We start from the raw sequence: 18,508 nt of genomic DNA, 5'->3' as shown, positions 1-18,508 counted from the left end.
TTACTAGAGACAGCTATTCAACAGGCTTTTCTACATAAACGCCACTGTCTTGGTATAGCCAAAGACACTTGCATAAAGGTTTCAGCCACAGCCTTCATCAGCAAAGAGAAAACATACAGCTGTCATACACAGAAGCATGCATACCTCATGCACACATGACAGCGAACTCCAGCATCTCGGTCTGGGCCGAGATGCTGGAGTTGGCGCTCATGTGTGCATGAGGTGTGCATGCTTGTGTACACGAATGGTGTATGTTTCTCTTTTGCTGATGAAGGCTGTGGCCAAAAGCATTATGGAAGTGTCTTTTAATCGTGCATGTCTGCAACTTAACATGTCTTCTTTATGGTAAGTAGCAATGTGTCTTTTCCTACATTGTTGATGTTCATACCTGGAGTTTTCATCGTTTTTTTCTTGGTATATCCTTTGACACTACTTGGAGACATAGTATTCTCGTGCAACTTCACAATTGCGGCTTTCGTGGCATGGCCACTTCCCTTTCTTCATACAATCTTTCCTATCTCGGCAATTTTTTAGGTCACACGTTGGTTCTATTCTCTCAACTTGTTTTGTACAAGAGAATGGTGTCCCTCAGGGCAGTGTTTTAGGTGTTAGCCCCTTTGCCATAGTCATAAACAGTATCATGTCTACAGTACAGAGTCCCTTACAATTCTGCTTATTTGTGGATGACTTTGCTGGTTTTTCTTTCTCCTCCAGTCTTCTAACAACAGCTCGTCATTTGCAACTTGCTGTGCAGGGTTAGAGGAGTGTGCTACAAAGATGGGTTTTCACTCTCTTAACACTTTATCTGCGGAAAACTGAAAACCATCTTTGTAGCACACTCCTCTAACCCTGCACAGTAAGTTGCAAATGACGAGCTGTTGTTAGAAGACTGGAGGAGAAAGAAAAAACAGCAAAGCCATCCACAAATAAGCAGAATTGTAAGGGACTCTGTACTGTAGACATGATACTGTTTATGACTATGGCAAAGGGGCTAACACCTAAAACACTGCCCTGAGGGACACCATTCTCTTGTTCAAAACAAGCGTGAGCCTGTGTGTTCATTTTAATCATTTTTGTCATATTTTTAATTTACTGGACTTGCATGTGAGAGATACCATTCTACATTGTAAAGACTCGGTGAGGTTTCTGGGTCTCATTTTTTACTCCAAACTCTGTGCTAAGTCTGGGGAACCCCTGCTTACCATCTGATGGAAACTCCTCATGCTGCATCAGACATGTAAGTTCCTCACAGCTCTGAATTCATGTGCATACCATACTGGTGCTCGTCCACCTCTGAAACTGAGGACTCCGTTGGTTGCACTGTTGTTTTCCCTTATTGTGACCTCAAGTTCCAAGCGCCTCAAGACTTGACTGTCTTCAATGAAGAATTATATGCAATCTTGCAGGCACTGGAGCATATGAGATGTGCTTCGAATGCAAAATTCCTTGTTTGTTCTGATTCTCTGAGTGCCATTCACTCTCTCTCTCTCTATAACACTTGTACCCAGCAGATAAAGTAGTCCAAAATATCCAGGATGTGCTTCTCTAACTACAACGGCCGGGGAAGGAAGCGTTTTTTTGCTGGGTACCAGGGCACATATGTATTGCAGGGAATGAAAGGAGGGATGTAGCAGGTAAGGAGGCATGTCGTGATCCTCAGTTATTTTGGTGTGCAGTCACCCTGCGTGCTATCACCTTGTTGTTTAGGTATAGAGTCATGCATCGATGGGAAGACAAGTGGCTGGAATTGACAGCTAATAATCTGTGTCTTAGTAAAGCACACTGTGTGGCCATGATGTACCTCCTTTCAGTCACAAACACAGGATGAGGTCCTCCTTACTTGCCTTTGCACAGGCCACAGTTCTCTGACACATAGCTTCTTGCTCCAGTGAAGGATCCTTCAGCATGTGGTGCTTGTGGCGGAAGGTCGCTGTGGCCACTTTCAATAGTCTGTGTTTTATTTTCAGACTAGAGGGCAGTGGCAGATTTGCCACCAGATCTGGTAGATTTGCCAGCAGATCTGCTCTCTATTTTAAGTAGCATTGAAATGAATGTGGTTAGAGTTTGAAGGTTTTGAAGTTTTATAATCTTGGGTCCAAAAGTTTTGGGAAATGTTCTTAATGTGTTAACAGGGTGACTTACTCACCCATAGTTTTTTTTGTAAATGATCAGTCAGTCACATATCCCGGTGCTCTTGTTTCAGCTCCTCTGTCATTTTACTTCTGTTTTCATTCCAGGTGTAGCACCTTTTCACTATATCTCCTTTGTTTAATAGTGTGTGATATAGAGTGATTGTGTGGGTCAGTGCAAGTGAGGTAAGAGTCAGTGAGTGAGTGAGTGTGCCAATGGTTTTAGCACTTTTACCCACATTTGTATCTTTTGATAATTGTAAGGTTGCTGATAACCTCGCCATTCAGTGCCCGTACATCCCCATAGCAAAACAACAACAACAACAACAACAACAACAATAATCTCGTTACACTCATTTTGGCTTCATTTTGCCTTTGTTTATCAACTATGCCTTGACCTCACTTAAATCTGTAATGAAGCTTTTTATCCTCAGAGCTGACCTATTTTATGTTTTCTATTCAGTACTCCGCAGTGTTTCCTGTTACTATAACAACATCTTTTATATTGACTGATTTGAAAGTGTTGGCCCTGTTAGTGGCTTGATCTGCAACATTGCCCACACGAGTAAGCTCCTAACTGTCTGCTCAAAGTAATTTTCAGACAAGGCATTCAGAACAGTACCACATAGACTTCCACCTCTTGTGACAGTTTTAATCTCATGACGCTCCCATTACACAACTGGCAAATTGAAGTTTCCTCCTGTTACAATAATGTGATCAGAAAATTTACTAGTGATATTCTCCAAGTTTTCTCTGAAGTGCTCTGCTGCTATGCCTATTGAGGCAAGCAGTCTACAAAAACATGAAATTACCATGTTTGATCCATATGCAATTCTTACCTTTACCCAAATTATTTCAGTTTTAATTATGTTATAATCTTAGTAGATATCAGTGAGTTCTTTTTGGTAATAAGTACACCTCCAATCCTTGTGATATACAGATCAATTCAAAATTCATGTCCAATAGGACAAATAGGGTGAACCAGAACTCCAAAGACTAACTTTAGTAGGTGGTAGGAGGGACCAAAACAAGAAAAAAAAGTCCAGTAAACATGGGCTCTAAAATGTGTAACTTATGAGCTATGAGCACTGCTTCATCTTTGCCACTGTGAAGCACATCTCATCTACTGAACAAGTGCTCATAGCTCTTAAGGTATGCACTTTAGAGCCCATGTTTACTAGACTTTTGTTCTTGTTTTGGTCCAAACTGAAAGTTTGTTTATGGAGTTCTGGTTCACCCTATTTGTCCTATGGTACATGACTTTTGAGTCACCCTTTATATTCCACTCTGAATTTAGTATATTATTTATATTTCAACCAACTTTCTCTTCTTATTACTTTGTGGGAATCATTCCCTTTCATAAGCAATACTAATTCTGGAGCTTTACTATGGATGCTCCTGCAGTTTAATGAGGCCACATTAATCATTACTTTTTCTGTTGTGCAAGAATGTAAGTTCTCCTTCAGTAGTAATGTGGACAATCTTTTTCCAATTACAGTATATAATTCAACATTGGCCATAGCAAAATAGGGTCCTGGGAAGAAAAGGCAGAGGACCTATTTTGTGACTTCTTAAGAAGATAAAAGAGATGCTGTACCAGGTGTACACTAAAATTGCAATACTTTTAAGAGTATACAGGGTGTTACAAAAAGGTATGGTCAAACTTTCAGGAAACATTCCTCACACACAAAGAAAGAAAAGGTGTTATGTGGACATGTGTCCGGAAACGCTTACTTTCCATGTTAGAGCCTTTTTTATTACTTCTCTTCAAATCACATTAATCATGGAATGGAAACACACAGCAACAGAACGTATCAGCGTGACTTCAAACACTTTGTTCCAGGAAGTGTTCAAAATGTCCTTCGTTAGCGAGGATGCTTGCATCCACCCTCCGTCGCATGGAATCCCTGATGCGCCGATGCAGCCCTGGAGAATGGCGTATTGTATCACAGCCGTCCACAATACGAGCACGAAGAGTCTCTACATTTGGTACCGGGGTTTGCATAGACAAGCCCCCATAAATGAAAGTCAAGAGGGTTGAGGTCAGGAGAGCGTGGAGGCCATGGAATGGGTCGCCTCTACCAATCCATTGGTCACCGAATCTGTTGTTGGGAAGCGTACGAACACTTCGACTGAAATGTGCAGGAGCTCCATCGTGCATGAACCACATGTTGCGTCGTACTTGTAAAGGCACATGTTCTAGCAGCACAGGTAGAGTATCCCGTATGAAATCATGGTAACGTGCTCCATTGAGCGTAGGTGGAAGATTTAAAATGAGCTCTAACATGGAAATTAAGCGATTCCGGACACATGTCCACATAACATCTTTTCTTTATTTGTGTGTGAGGAATGTTTCCTGAAAGTTTGGCCGTACCTTTTTGTAACACTCTGTATACCTAAAACTGCAGCAGCAGTCAAATTGTCCACAGTGGCAGAGCTGCACCTTTTTTCTATTTTAACACATTGACAAGTACAAAAGCAAACTTTTTTTAATGAGAACATTCAAACCGATGTTGTAAATTATTTTCATTCTTAGTAATCATCTTTATTTGTGATTGAACTGATTTTGGGGTAAGTGTATAATAGAAAGTTAAGTAACAGTTTTCTTGTTCTCACATTTCAACACTGCATTGTTGTCTTGCTGTTATGTCATAATTATTTGACCCATTGCTGGTTGCAGGAAATACTCTTTGGCACCAATTTGTCATATGGGTTGTCTTAGTTTTTGATGAGATGCTGCAGATACTGCCCATGACTGATGACTTTCCCTGTAACTGATCTGTAAAGAAATCATGCATTTATTCTGACAAAATCATGTATATTGTATAACACTTACACTTACCATCTCTGCAGAGGTACTTTCACTGAATATTTTATGGCCACATCATCTAGTACATCCACTCAATATTTCATATTGTTGTGGCATTCTACAGTTTATGGAAGAAATTTCAAATTGCTTCGTATGTGTACACTTGAATGAAGTGTACTGAGAATGAGAACATTTCTCTTTTTCGTGTCTTGATACACTGACAAGGTTTTGTCCTCGTGACACATCACAGTTGTTTTATAGTGCTGCTTTTGGGACTCTTATTGATTTTGGTATCACTCTTCTCAAATGGTTCTCTGTACCAACTAGGCTTGTACCATTACTCTTCAGTATTTCACTGAATAAGGTGGCACAGTGATTAGGACGGTGGACTTGCATTTGGAAGGGCAATAGTTCAAATCCCCATCCAGGCATACAGATTTAGGTTTTCTGTGATTTCCCTAACTTGTTCAAGGCAAATGTTGGATGGTTCCTTTGAAAGGACACGGCCAGTTTGCTTTCCCATTCTTCCCTAATCAGATCTTGTGCTCCATCTCCATTGACCTCGTAGTCGATGGGATGTTAAATACTCATTTTTCTTCTTTCCTTCTTCAGTATTTGAGTCAGGTGCATAGATATGAAAAAATTGTCTCTTGTCAAATTCCTGGTGTTTAAGGAATGGTTCCACAATTTTCATTACAATGTATGTGGAAAGGGTTTGATTCTCTGGTTGATGTTAATCCTTTCCTATGTATGAAGATCCATTGAACAGATGTTAGGAATCTACCTCTGGTGCTAACCAAAATTTAATGTAAAATTTATCTACCTTACTAGCCATGCATTGTGTATCTCTGCATCTGTCCTTAGTGGGAAAGAGTTGCTCATCAGTTGTGATGTGTTGTCCTGAACTGTAAACCAAGGAACAATGAAATAATTCAAAATATGTGACACCAAAGAAAACTTGTCTGTTGTGAGTCTTATTGGCATTTGTTCCCTGATATCAAAGCATAAAAAATTCGTATTGTCTGTAAAACTCTCGCGTGATATTGTGTTGTGAAAGAACTATGGTCATCAGTTTTCTAATCACAAGCTATCAATTTTGATCCCTGTGGTACAAAAAAGGCCCTTAGCATACTAAACATCCATTAATAAATCTTCTCAAAAAGAGAAACACACCATTTGGTGTTTAGTGGGCTTCTGTCTGTGTGTGTGCAGCTTAGTGTGTTTTAACATCGTATCATCTATTAGCAGCCACCAAGAACTGAGAGCCACCAAGAACTGAGAGCACCTTGAACTGATGTTTTCCTTCACAAGTGGAACTGGTCCTTCTGTATGGTGTGAAATGTTTTACTTTTATGGTTTTGCAGATACGTTCAAGATTATGTCCAAAATTTCCCATTCTGCCTTGTCTTCTCTAAATTCTGAACAACCCACAAAAAAAAAAAAAAAAAAAAAAAAAAAAAAAGAAGAAGGTGAAGGTAACTGGCAGCTAACTTCTCCTTCTTTGCCTTTTTGTATTGTATCAAATGTCATGCCTTTGATGGAGGAGTTTACCTTGCCACTGTAACAATTATTGATGTAGCTTGTCCAGACACTTCACAACTGCTTTTACCGCGTTCGATATTGTCTGGAATATAATCATCACTGCTATTTCTGTGTGTCTTTCAATTTCACCATCTTACTACTCATACTCTGAAACTTGCTGCAAATGTTCTAAATATTTAATTACTTCCTTGTCTAACTACTTGTGAGCCAGTGTCAGTTTCTCTTGTCATGGCTTACACACAACAGGCATTTTAGGCATGGTGCAACACTATGATAAACTCAGAAGCTACAGCATACATTGTAGCATCAAGTTGCAGCTATGTGCAATGCAACTGATCATTTGCAGTACTGTCAGGGAATATCGGCATGTAAAGAAATATTAAGCCATCAAAATGATTGTTCCTACAGTGTTAGGAGTACAGTGTTATACACTGTTTGCACAGTCTAACTCTCAAAATTTAAAAATAGTTCAAGAAATGGGAAATATTGTTGCGATGGGTAGACTTTTTCAAAATTGTCATTTTTATGTTTCCATAGTTCTAGTGTAAAGAATGTCTTGCCCTTAGGGTCGATGGAATTTACATGATGTCTCATTAGTGCAGAAGCAACTATATTCATCAATCAATCCCTACAGTTTCTGAACATTATACAGAACATTAGTGGCACATTAAAAATTGTTATTTTCAAAAAAACCAGCAGTTACTAAGCATTGTGGTTCTAGTTTAAAGAAAGTCTTGGCCTTAGAATCCTTGCAAAGTACACTGTCTCTTGTCAATGCAAAAGCAACCATATTGATCAGTGAGTCTCTACAGTTTCTCAACACTGTGAAGGAGACCAGTGACACTTAAAAATTGTAATTTCAAAAAAAATATGTGCTGTTCTGAACACAACTTCACAAATAAACATAAAATTATGTGTCATGAAACAAAACATCTTGTTCCATGCTTAAACCTACCAAGTCTCAGCCATTAACGAGGTCATAGAGATCAGAATATGTGGCAGTAACATAAGCCAGGACAGTGGCTTCGTCTTGGTGTTGTGTGGAAGCAGGATCCAATGATGATAGTCTCCAGAGGAATTTGCCAAGTTGTTTACTTTACAGAAGACACCACTAGCATCTGAGACATTGACACAATCTATGGGAGCATGACAACAGTGACAACAGTTCCTGATTAAGACTATGGGGATTATCATCGAGAGCTCGAATTTTTATTATGTTTTTTCATGATGTCCTGAATTGTCATTTTTCATTATGTCCCACATTTTCATTTAATGAACAAAATACGAGCTTACAAAATATTGAACCAGATTGGTAATTGGGCTCAACAGTTCCCAACTGATAAAACTCGTTACAATATTCTTGAGGTGAAACCTACAGATGTCAAAGTAATTTTCGGAGGACCACAAGGAAATGCTGTAAGTTTGTTACTACACACACAAAATTGTCTAAGGAACAAACTACTTTTCTATTAATGAAAAATCATAGGAAATCAACAAAATTTTTCTACACTTATCTTTTACTTATTGTGCATGGTCTCCTTCTAAATACTCTCCTCCACAGTTGATACACCGCTCCCAACACCATTTCCACTTTTGGAAGCAGTCTTGGTACACCTCTTGCTGGAATGCTCGAAATGCTGTCTGCAAATTTTCTTTTATCTCATCTATTGTTGCAAATATTTGTTCTTCCAACAGAGACTCAACTTTGGAAATAAAAAAAAATCTGCAGGGCCAGGTCTGGAGGATATGGAGGATAAAACAGCACAGTTATTTCGTTTTTTTGTGCAATAGTCATGCACCAACAGAGATGAATGTTTGGGTGCGTTATTGTGATGCAAGAGCCATGAATTGTCTAGTCACATTTCGGGCCATTTCCTTCTCACATTTTCTTGCAGGCGTCGCAGCGTGTCCCAATAGCACCATTGAGTAACAGTTTGCTCATGTTGCCAAATTCATTATGAACGAATGCTTTAAAGTCAAAGAAAACTATCAGCATGGCTTTGACATTTGACCTGAACTGACACAAGGCCCCCCCCCCCCCTTTTGTGTGTGTGTGTGTGTGTGTGTGTGTGTGTGTTGGAGAACATTTCCTAACCCATTGTGGAGATTGGACCTTGGTCTCAACATCATAACCATAGACCCATGTCTCATCACTAGTTATGATTCTTTTGAAGAACATCTCATTCTCATTTGTGCGATTGAAGAACTCTTCACAGATTGTGAGGCGATGGTCTTTCTGAGCCGCAGATCAAACTTGCCGGCAACATGGTGCATTCCAAGATTCTGTGTCAGGATATGACATGATCCAACTGAAATGCTACATTCTTCAGCAATCTCTGGGACAGTCAGTCTTTGAGTGGCTCACACAGTTTCATTGATGTGCGTGACGTGATTGTCATCGGTAGATGCTGCAGGGGGTCCTGATCAAGGGTCATCTTTAACTTTTTAAACCATGTGAACCATTCATAACACTAAGTATGGCTTAAGCACTCATCACTGTAGACTTCCTGAGTTTTACGCTAAATTTGAAGCAGACGCATTGCTCCTCTAACTCGGACATATCGAAATTTGCAAACTGTGCAACATAATGTTCTACTCAGTACAGTACTGAACAATAACTAACAGACTCACAGCAGTGGAACTTCTGGCAGCTACATATTACACGCACTCATGTGCAGGGATGCCAACTGTATTCTGCTGTAACACATCATTGGCGCAAAATTATGAATGTTCTGGAATTTGTTGAAAAGACCTCGTGTATACATACAGCATTAATGAAAATTCGTGGATAGAAAAATGAGTAAAATAAATGAAAGGCGACTAATTATCTGTTGAGAACTAATGCGTGGCACACAGCTCTTAATACAAAACTGGTAACACTAGCTTTCAAGTTCTTGTTGTTTTTCTAGTAAGAGTACACACATTCACACACACAACCTGACAGCCAAATGCACGCTTACTAGAAAAAGAGCAGGAACTTAAAAGCTAGTGTTAACTGTCTTCTGTTGCATATTTCTGTGTACCATGCACCAGTCCTCTATACGAAGTAGTACACACATATGATACACATGTAACTATTCATATATACATATCATTACGTAACTTTGTAACGATACTCAATCCTTATCACTGTCAATTGTCAGTACTTTTTGGGCATCAGTAAATGCTAGCACTTTCTCTTGGGTTACGTGCAACTCAGCACCTCCTAGTTACTGATAAAAAGAGATGAGTAATCCCATCTTAAGCATTGATCTGTCAGTGACATCTAAGCTGAGCGCAACTGATCCAGGCACTGGACATTGTCTACATTATCTCAAACTTTTCTTGAAAGTTATCCCAAAGGAGCTTTATTGGGTTGAGTTCAGGAGACTGAGCAGGTCACTGTTGTACTTAAACATTGTGTCTTTCAAGCCACTGAACACGGCTCCAGCAATTTGTGATCTGGCAGTATGATGCGACCAATTCAGGCCCATACTCTTCAGCAGTCGGAAACACCAAAGTTTGCAAAATTTTTTGAATTTAAAGATTTACCTGTTACTTTCCTCTTACAAAAACAAAATCCATTTTTCAAGTGACCGTTATTTCTCCCCACACTGTGATAGAAATTCCTTGAAATTTGTGGATCTCATGTATGTTCATAAGACTTTGTGCATCACCTAGTTGCTTCTGTATGAACACTCATCTTGACTCTGGGTGCAAACCAAAGCATTGTTTATCTGTAAAGATGACTTTCCCTCATTGATCCACTGTCCAATTTCAATATTGTAGGCACCACAAAACATTATTTCCTTGACAAATAGCTGGAAGCCTTAAAGGTCGGTAGGCATGAAGGCCTTTTTCATGAAGTTTGTTTCTGACAGTTTGGGTTGAAACAATTATGTTACCTACATTTTGCATGGCACTTCTTAACATTCTGGCAGTTGAAGTTCGTACTCTAAGGGCCTTGTCCTCCACTAATCCCTTGGTTTTCTTCTGAACTGCCAAATTTTTTATAATGACTCCACATTCTTGAAATCACACCTTTTCCTTTGTTTGGAGCACTTACAGCATCAGTTTGTTTTTCACCATTTTCAGTTATGGCAGTTGCCATAAACATTCCATCACGGTTTAAATGATGACATTCTGCCATCATTAAATCTATTCTTAACTGTTAATCATGATTTTACGCAGTTATTAGTTATTTGTGTCCCCCTATTTAAAACATACTTAATTCTTTTCAATACAACTATATAAAATAACAACTTTTCTTAATACAGTAATGACAAATGACTAGTACTTTAATATTTATTTCCATTCATTTTTCTACTTCGGTCAGTTTTTTTAATGTTTCTATTTTTTTAGTTATTGCTTAGGCAATTTTGGTGTGTGTATATAAATGATCTAAATGATAATATTGAAAGCTCGTTTGTGGACAGTGATGTTACCTGTAGGGAGGTAGCAATGCTAGAAGACTGTAGAAAATTCAGGAAGATCTCTTCAGGATTGATGATTGGTGCAGGGTATGGCAGTTGACCCAGAATGGTAATATATGCAATTTATTTTGCATAAGTAGATGAAGAAGTTAATTACTGTTTCAGTACACTATTGGCAGTAAACCACTGGATATAGTAAGAGCTATAAAATGTTGAGGAGTAACATAAAGTAGAATGCCCACATAAAACTAGTTGTAGGAATAGCAGGTGCCCGTCTTAGTGTCATTGGAAGAATCTTAAGGAAATGTTACACGTCCGTAAAAGAAGTGCCTTACAAAATACTTATTCAATCAGATTTTGAGTATTTATTATCAGTCTGTGACCCTTACCAGGTCGAATTGATGGGGGAGGGGAGATAATTCATATCAAAGAAACAGTGACATATTATGTCACAGGTTCAGTTCGAAAGTGCAAGGGTGTTATGGAAATGCTTTCTGATTCTAGTAACAGACACTACAAGAGGAACCTGTGCATTTTGTAGAGATTTACTTTCAACATTCTGATAAGATACATTCTGAGTATAGTCAAGCAACATTTTACTTCCCACCACATACATCTCACAAAAATCAGAGAAATAAGACCTTGTACAGAGTAGTAATGGCAGTTGTTCTTCCACATACCATTTGCAAATGAAGTAGGTAACATGGAAAATGAATTATCCTCCACCACAGGCCATAAGTTGGAGTACAGAGTCTAGATGTAGATGTATAAGAATACTAAGAACATCCTACACAAGTTGCTACATAATTTGTCTTTGTCAACTATACAGAAACTGTATGATAATTGAAAGTATGAAAACTTGGGATACTTGAGGAGGTGCATGGCTACACTTCCTTCTAGTTGACACATGGCTACAACTGTGACTAGAGTTACATATTGTAGTTGGAATTTTTTGTGTGTGTGTGTGTGTGTGTGTGTGTGTGTGTGTGTGTGTGCGCGCGCTCGCGCACATGTGGGTGCGTGCGCATGTGCATGCTTGCAAATGCGGGTTGCATGCAAACTAATATTTGTTGTGGATTTAAGTTGTATATGGTTATGGTTGTATTTTATCATACTTTTTTCTTTTTCTTTAAAGGACGTTATCAAACTGGGTGCTGGAGTTCGAGAAATGGGCACCGTCTGTTATTGTTGTTGCCTATAAAGGTTCTCCTGCCATGCGTCGTCAGATCCAGAGCCAGATGCGGTCAACAAAGTTTAACGTGCTACTCACGACTTACGAATATGTCATCAAAGATAAGGGGATGCTTGCAAAAGTTAGTTAATAGTATTTCTGTCAAAACTGTTATTTGTTTTCAGACATTTGGTTCTAGAATTTTTACATTTTTATTAACTGAAATTATTTTGAAACATAATGAAATTTTTGTAGTTAATTTGTAGAATCTCAGGCTGTTTGAAAAACCAGAAAAGTTGTTACATCTCGTATTTATGGGATATGCAAAGTAACAGAGAATATTTCTAGTGAAGTTTCTGTTTAAGTGTGCCTTGTTACATGCTTAATTTTTAAAGTTCTGTACTAGTGGACTAATGTCTGTGTATCAGGTGCCTTGAATATGGAAGAAAATGTTGGTTAAGCTTTTTAGAGAAAAAAGAGGATAACAACATATAAAATAATAATAAGATGGGCTAATAAACATGTAGCACAACTGTTGCTTACTATAGATAGTTACCAGTACAATTGAAACTTCAAATTTGACTCTCTGATTCTTTAGTGAAATAGGCTTACAAAATAAATTAGTTCCAACCAGAAGCTTTATTTTTAACTTTGTTATAAAAGACAGTTACTGTTTCCCATTTGAAAAACTTTCTGAGAGACATTACTCTTCTTAGCTTTTCCTCCATAATGTTGTTGCTAATTAAGAAGTAGAGCTTTTGTTTGAGATTTTAGTGGGATTTCTCCAATGTCATTCTTTCAAATGGCCAAGTAAGTGATTTTCATACATTGTTTATTGTTCCTTGACCAGTAATGTTGTATTGGTTGGTTTTTGACTGATAACGTGCTTAAATTTCTGTGTCATATTTGAGTAAATGAGAGTGCAGCAGATTTATGTATGTATTTGGCTGGCATTCCAGCCCAAGGTGCTGGAGTTAGCTGTCATGTGTGTTTTGCTGATGAAGGCTGTGGCTTTGAAGATTTGCTGTTAAACAGTCAGAATAGTTAACAGTGTACTACCTTGAAAATATTTCTGGCTGGAACTGTATAGCATCTACCCACTCTCATTGTTCTCTCTCTCTCTCTCTCTCTCTCTCTCTCTTTTTTCACTCTCATTGTTCTCTCTCTCTCTCTCTCTCTCTCTCTCTCTTTTTTTTTTTTTGGGAGGGGGGGGGATATTAATAGTATAGTTGCAGTCTTATATGACAGAGTACAATATGAGGAAGACAACCACTGCCTGTTTAGAGTAGGCATGGGTAACAAATGCTGACCCATGGTGTGTGTGTGTGTGTGTAATTTTTTTTTATTATTTTTTTTAAATTAGTATTTTTGTCCTTGGCGTTAATGGTTAGGAGTAACGCACAGATATAAGTGGCACCCCTTTTCTGATATGCCACGCCAATGAAATATGCCTCGAAATATGCATTTTTGAGAGTACATTCATTTCGCTTCATCAGATGTTAAATTTAGTTATGTGTTGTGAGCATTGTATCTTTGCATATGACGTTTTACAGTAGCTGTCTTAAAGCTTCCATTGCAGAATTCTGCAATGCTGTTACCGTATTTTATGGACTGTAAGATGCACCTTAATTTTTAAGCAATTTTTTAAAAAAATAACATTTTTACAATTTTTATTATTAGATTGCAAAGCCAGACTAAAAAAAAAAAAATATTCGTGTATAAAACCAAACTGACCTTTCAGATCCTTGAAAACTGTCATCTGAACTTTCTTCTTCTTCTTCCTCCTCCTCCTCCTCCTTCTCTTCATTGTCATTGTTGTCCTCTTTGTATATATAAGTTGGTCTTCACGGCCATAGAGAGTGTTACTTATGCTGCACTTCTTGAAAGATTTAACAATAATGTTTTCTCTTACTCTAGATAGCTGTTTAATCCACTGACTTGGACTTGGTTAACCCATAATTTCATACCAGACTCATCCATTCGACTCTTGTCATGTATGTGAACAACAGCACCTGGTGGTATTTCAGAAGGTTTTGGCATTGTTTTGCATTTGAAAATGATCATTAGCACAACACAAAAGGACAACAGTGTAGTGCATTTTTTCATGTCCACTTGTTTTTAGAGTTACAGTTTCAGCACCTTTCATGACAACAGTTCTGTTATGTGGCACATTGAGTGCCAGAGGAGTTTTATCCATATTTACTAATTAGCTTAGTTCCATTCTAGTTTTCTATCAGTGTTGAATAATAAAGCAATGGAAAGATAACATTTTCTCTTCATACTCTTGTGGCATTCTCAGATATTTTTGTTTTGGTTCTCATTCTAAGTCCATGATGCTTCATGAACCTATAGCATGAACCAATTCCACCGTTAAAGTCTGTTAAGTTCCACTGTAGTGCTAGCTTACAAATGTGTATTTAAATGATTTTGGACTAATTCCAATGCCATTTTGATGGTGTCCTTCAATCTATTTCAGTACGTCATTTTCTAGTATTGGCCATTTTGCATTCAGTCCTCTATTTGCACATTTAGTCTTCATCATTTTTTTCAGTTCTTCTTTACTACCCAGCAATTGCGAATGCGTTTTTTCTGTTGGTGGAGGGCTGAAATGCCACTCAGCTGCTATGTTTATGTGTTCTTCTTCCTATGCTGTTACTTTCAATCTATAGCCTGCATCATATGAATATCTTTTATCTTTTCCCCATTACGAAACTAGCTACTAAAAAACTATTGTACTGTTACTGATAACACAAATGACTTTCAGTTCAAGTTCACTGGCACCATAGACTGCAATGACACATCATAGGCTAGACAGTGTTCTGGGTTTGTGATGGCAGGGCAGGAGCGAGACAGTGTTAGCAAGCTTATGAATCCCAGCAACTCATGTTTGTCGCATAGGTGTGCTGCTGCTGCCACTTGAATCCCATGTTGCCAGATAGAGATAGGTTTCCCCCAATATCAAATAGATGGCCTTTTTAAGTCTGGTGGGAATTTAAATCAAAGATTCAACATTTTTATATTAATGTCAAGTATAGGAAGTCCCTGAATTTTGGAGGCAAATTTTTCTAAGAAAAAAGTGTGCCTTATAGTCCGTAAAATATGGTGTTAAAGAAAATGTGTTTGTGATGTATAAATAAAAGTAAACAACTGAAGATGGGTTCCCAGGCACCTTTAAACGTTGTCATTGAAAAATAAATGCCTGTAAAAGCAGCCGATTGCAGATAATTCATTATAAATTCAGTTCCCATAGACTGTGCCATCTAATGATTTTTATTCGTGTATTTGCGCATTACCAACAAAACAAAGTTAGTAGTCAATAGTTGTAATGTTCTAATGAGTCCACAGTGGATAAGAATTATTTACCAATATTAATACAAGGAAGAATAGAAAAACAAAATATGGCAATGAGATAGACAATCACAGTCGACAGACAATTAGGAGTAACTTTGAAAATTTCTTTTGTGGCGTGATTCAAACCCATTGTGGGCCATCAGTTGTCTACCCACGGTGTAGAGGATAGGTGGAATAATAGAAAGGCACATAAAGAAGCAGGTGAACATTGTAACTCAGTTTTGTGTTCGGTCAAACATGGCCACAGTTTACTGGTAGCCTTTTTACAGATGGACATCCTTTGATTGGGTAGAATGTTCCAATGACTGGAATGGGATGTGATGGGTAATTATATAAGTATTCCAGCCACATTTTCTGTAATATCTACAGATTTGATGGCACAGTTTGTAAACTGTGCAAATGAACTTTTGTATTGTACTGTTCTCAATGTTCTTACTTTTTGCTTTCAAAGCTCATAATTTTCCCTCTGTCAAACTTGCAGCAGTGCACACATAACCAGACATTTAATGTGTGCTGGGATGTGAGACACTCTGGTTACTTTATAGTTTCTGGAAAAGAAAGAAAAAACTGATAGCTACATATGCCTATGCACCCTGAAATCCATTTCAGTGATATTGTCTGTCTTCTTCATATCTAGAAAGTAGACTACTGCAAGAAGGTCAACAATCTTTGTGCAACAGTAACTATTCATTTTTTATCTGTTGATCTTGTTGTTTGATTTGCTCTTCAGTCTGAAGAATGGTTTGATGTGTGTTTCCACTGTAGTCATCCTGTTCAGGCCTCTTCATATCTGCAGATCTAGCACTACCAACATCAATTCAATCCTACTTACTGTTATCAGGTCGTGGTCTCCGCCTACAGTTTTAACCCCCCACACTTCCCTCCATTACATCCCTTGATTGGCATTCTTAGCCCATTTACAGTGAAAAATGTGTGTTTTTTAAGGTCTGACTGCTTGCATGATTTTCCATGTCATTTGCTGCTGCTACTACTACTATTACTACTACTACTACTACTCATTATTATTATTATTATTATTATTATTATTATTATTATTATTATTTCTGTTGTTCTTGTTGTTCATTATGGATTACTTTTACAGTTACATTGGAAATACATGGTCATTGATGAAGGCCATCGCATGAAAAATCATCACTGCAAGTTAACACAGGTTTTGAACACTCATTATGTTGCCACTCACCGTCTCCTCCTTACTGGTACACCTCTTCAGAACAAGTTACCTGAACTTTGGGCACTGCTGAACTTTTTACTTCCCTCTATATTCAAATCCTGCAGTACATTTGAACAGTGGTTCAATGCACCATTTGCTACAACTGGAGAAAAGGTAAATTGCACCACATATTTTTTGGTTGTCCATTCCTCTTTCCTTTACAATTTTTAGTCATAGTGTAATGTACCATCTTTATTTTATTAAAATTCATTCATTTGTGCTTATTAATAAATTTGTTACTGAGTACATTAATTTGCAAGTATTGTTATTATAGTGCCTCTGAATTGTCTGGTGTTTACATCAAGTATTTCTGCATTAACACACTAGAAGAAAATTGTTAATAGCATTGACAATGTGAAAAGAGTGATCTTCGTTTTACAGGCTTGTCATATGTTGCCATACTATAGTGAAAAATAAAAAATTCTTAAGACATTATGTGGAAACTCTGTATTTGCATAGGGAACTGAAAGAGCACGTATAGGCAGAGCATCATACTGAGTACAAAATATAGAAACCACAAACTGCACATTAAAACAATTGAGCCCATAACACTTATCTTTTTGAAAATTTGGTTTATTGTTTTGGGCACATACTTGACAGGTAAACACTGTAGACATACTAGGTCAGAGTTGTCAAACACAATTTTCATAATTAACTCAATTCATCACTATATTGGGTCTACAACTTCCCTTCTGCTCTACTACAACAGATGGCAGTAGCGGCAAGTGATGGTGCAGGTGGTGGGTCATGAGTGGGTCACGCAACCAGCTTAGGCATTTGTAAACATAGCCCCATCAAAATATTGGTCGATTTGTGATTCATCATAAAGTTATTCTTGATTGAATATGTCAACTTATCAGCCCAATTGTCATCATTTGGGGGAAGTTTTAATTTTCTGTTTTAACATGAAGGAATCTGTGGTCGAGGCTCATAAAATGCTGGGTACGACCTGTGATGAAACACTTATTAGTGAAAGAATTTGCAGAGAATGATTTCAACACTTCAAGGACAGTTTTTTTTTACACTTAATGCTGCCTTGGTGGTGGAAGAGAGAAGGTTATCGAAGCTACTGAAACTGATGGAAACAATCACACAAGATCATTATCGAAAGCAGTTGATGTGAGCTGAGCACTGAAAGACAAATGACCACAATACAGTGATAGACATTAAAAGGTGATTTTGGCATGACAATGCTCAATCCCATGTTGCAAAACCTGTCATAACTGTTGTGACAGTGCCACGAGATTTAAAAGTGCCGCTACATCAGTACGCAAACACGGCGATAGAGGCGCTCCGCAGCTCGGCTGAGCGCGGGAGCGCCACCTGGCTATGAACGGCGCCGGCCGCATGTCACGGCACTGCAGTTGAGTGACAGATACGGAGTTGGTAGCATGAAACCCACTATTGATTCTACGTTTGTATATCCACGCAATTTATTAGTGAATTAAAGGTTATAACACTTTTTGGCGACGAGGTCGGATATTTTTTTTCCAGCGTTGGAGTATTGTGCGTTCGTGTCTGGGCAGACATGGAACAGCTTCTGCAAGCGCTCATTGAACAACAAACACAGCTGACGGCTGCTATTCAGGCGTTGTCGACGTCGCTTACTCATCGTCTGTCGTCCTCTTCTCTGCCTCCGTTCCCTCCTTACGACGAGGCCGCTGCAGACTGGGAGGATTATGAGAAGCGTTTGCGGCAACACTTCTTGGCTTTCGGCGTTGTCGACACTCCGATGTGTAAGTCGTTATTTCTATCTTGGATTTCCCCACGGATCTATCAGCTGCTATTTCAGTTAGCCCCTCTGCGGGAACCTGCCTCTCTGTCCTTCCAAGAAATGTGTGACTTATTGTCTAATTATTACCG

The 18,508-nt window shown here is 38.3% G+C and overlaps 1 protein-coding gene across 3 annotated transcripts in view; it reads left to right on the top strand.

Moving 5' to 3' along the window:
• Positions 1-18,508, top strand: part of LOC126184368 (ATP-dependent helicase brm) — a 437,613-nt gene that overhangs the window by 228,191 nt on the left and 190,914 nt on the right. For all 3 annotated transcript variants that reach the window (XM_049926751.1, XM_049926752.1, XM_049926750.1), the window contains 2 exons: positions 12,028-12,205; positions 16,517-16,759. In XM_049926751.1, coding sequence (XP_049782708.1) covers positions 12,028-12,205; positions 16,517-16,759 — 421 coding nt within the window. The remainder of the gene's footprint in view (positions 1-12,027; positions 12,206-16,516; positions 16,760-18,508) is intronic.

Source organism: Schistocerca cancellata, chromosome 4, assembly GCF_023864275.1.
Source record: "Schistocerca cancellata isolate TAMUIC-IGC-003103 chromosome 4, iqSchCanc2.1, whole genome shotgun sequence".
NCBI lineage: Eukaryota > Metazoa > Arthropoda > Insecta > Orthoptera > Acrididae > Schistocerca > Schistocerca cancellata.
Note: the sequence above shows the minus strand (reverse complement) of the source record. Positions and strands in the feature narration are given on the sequence as shown.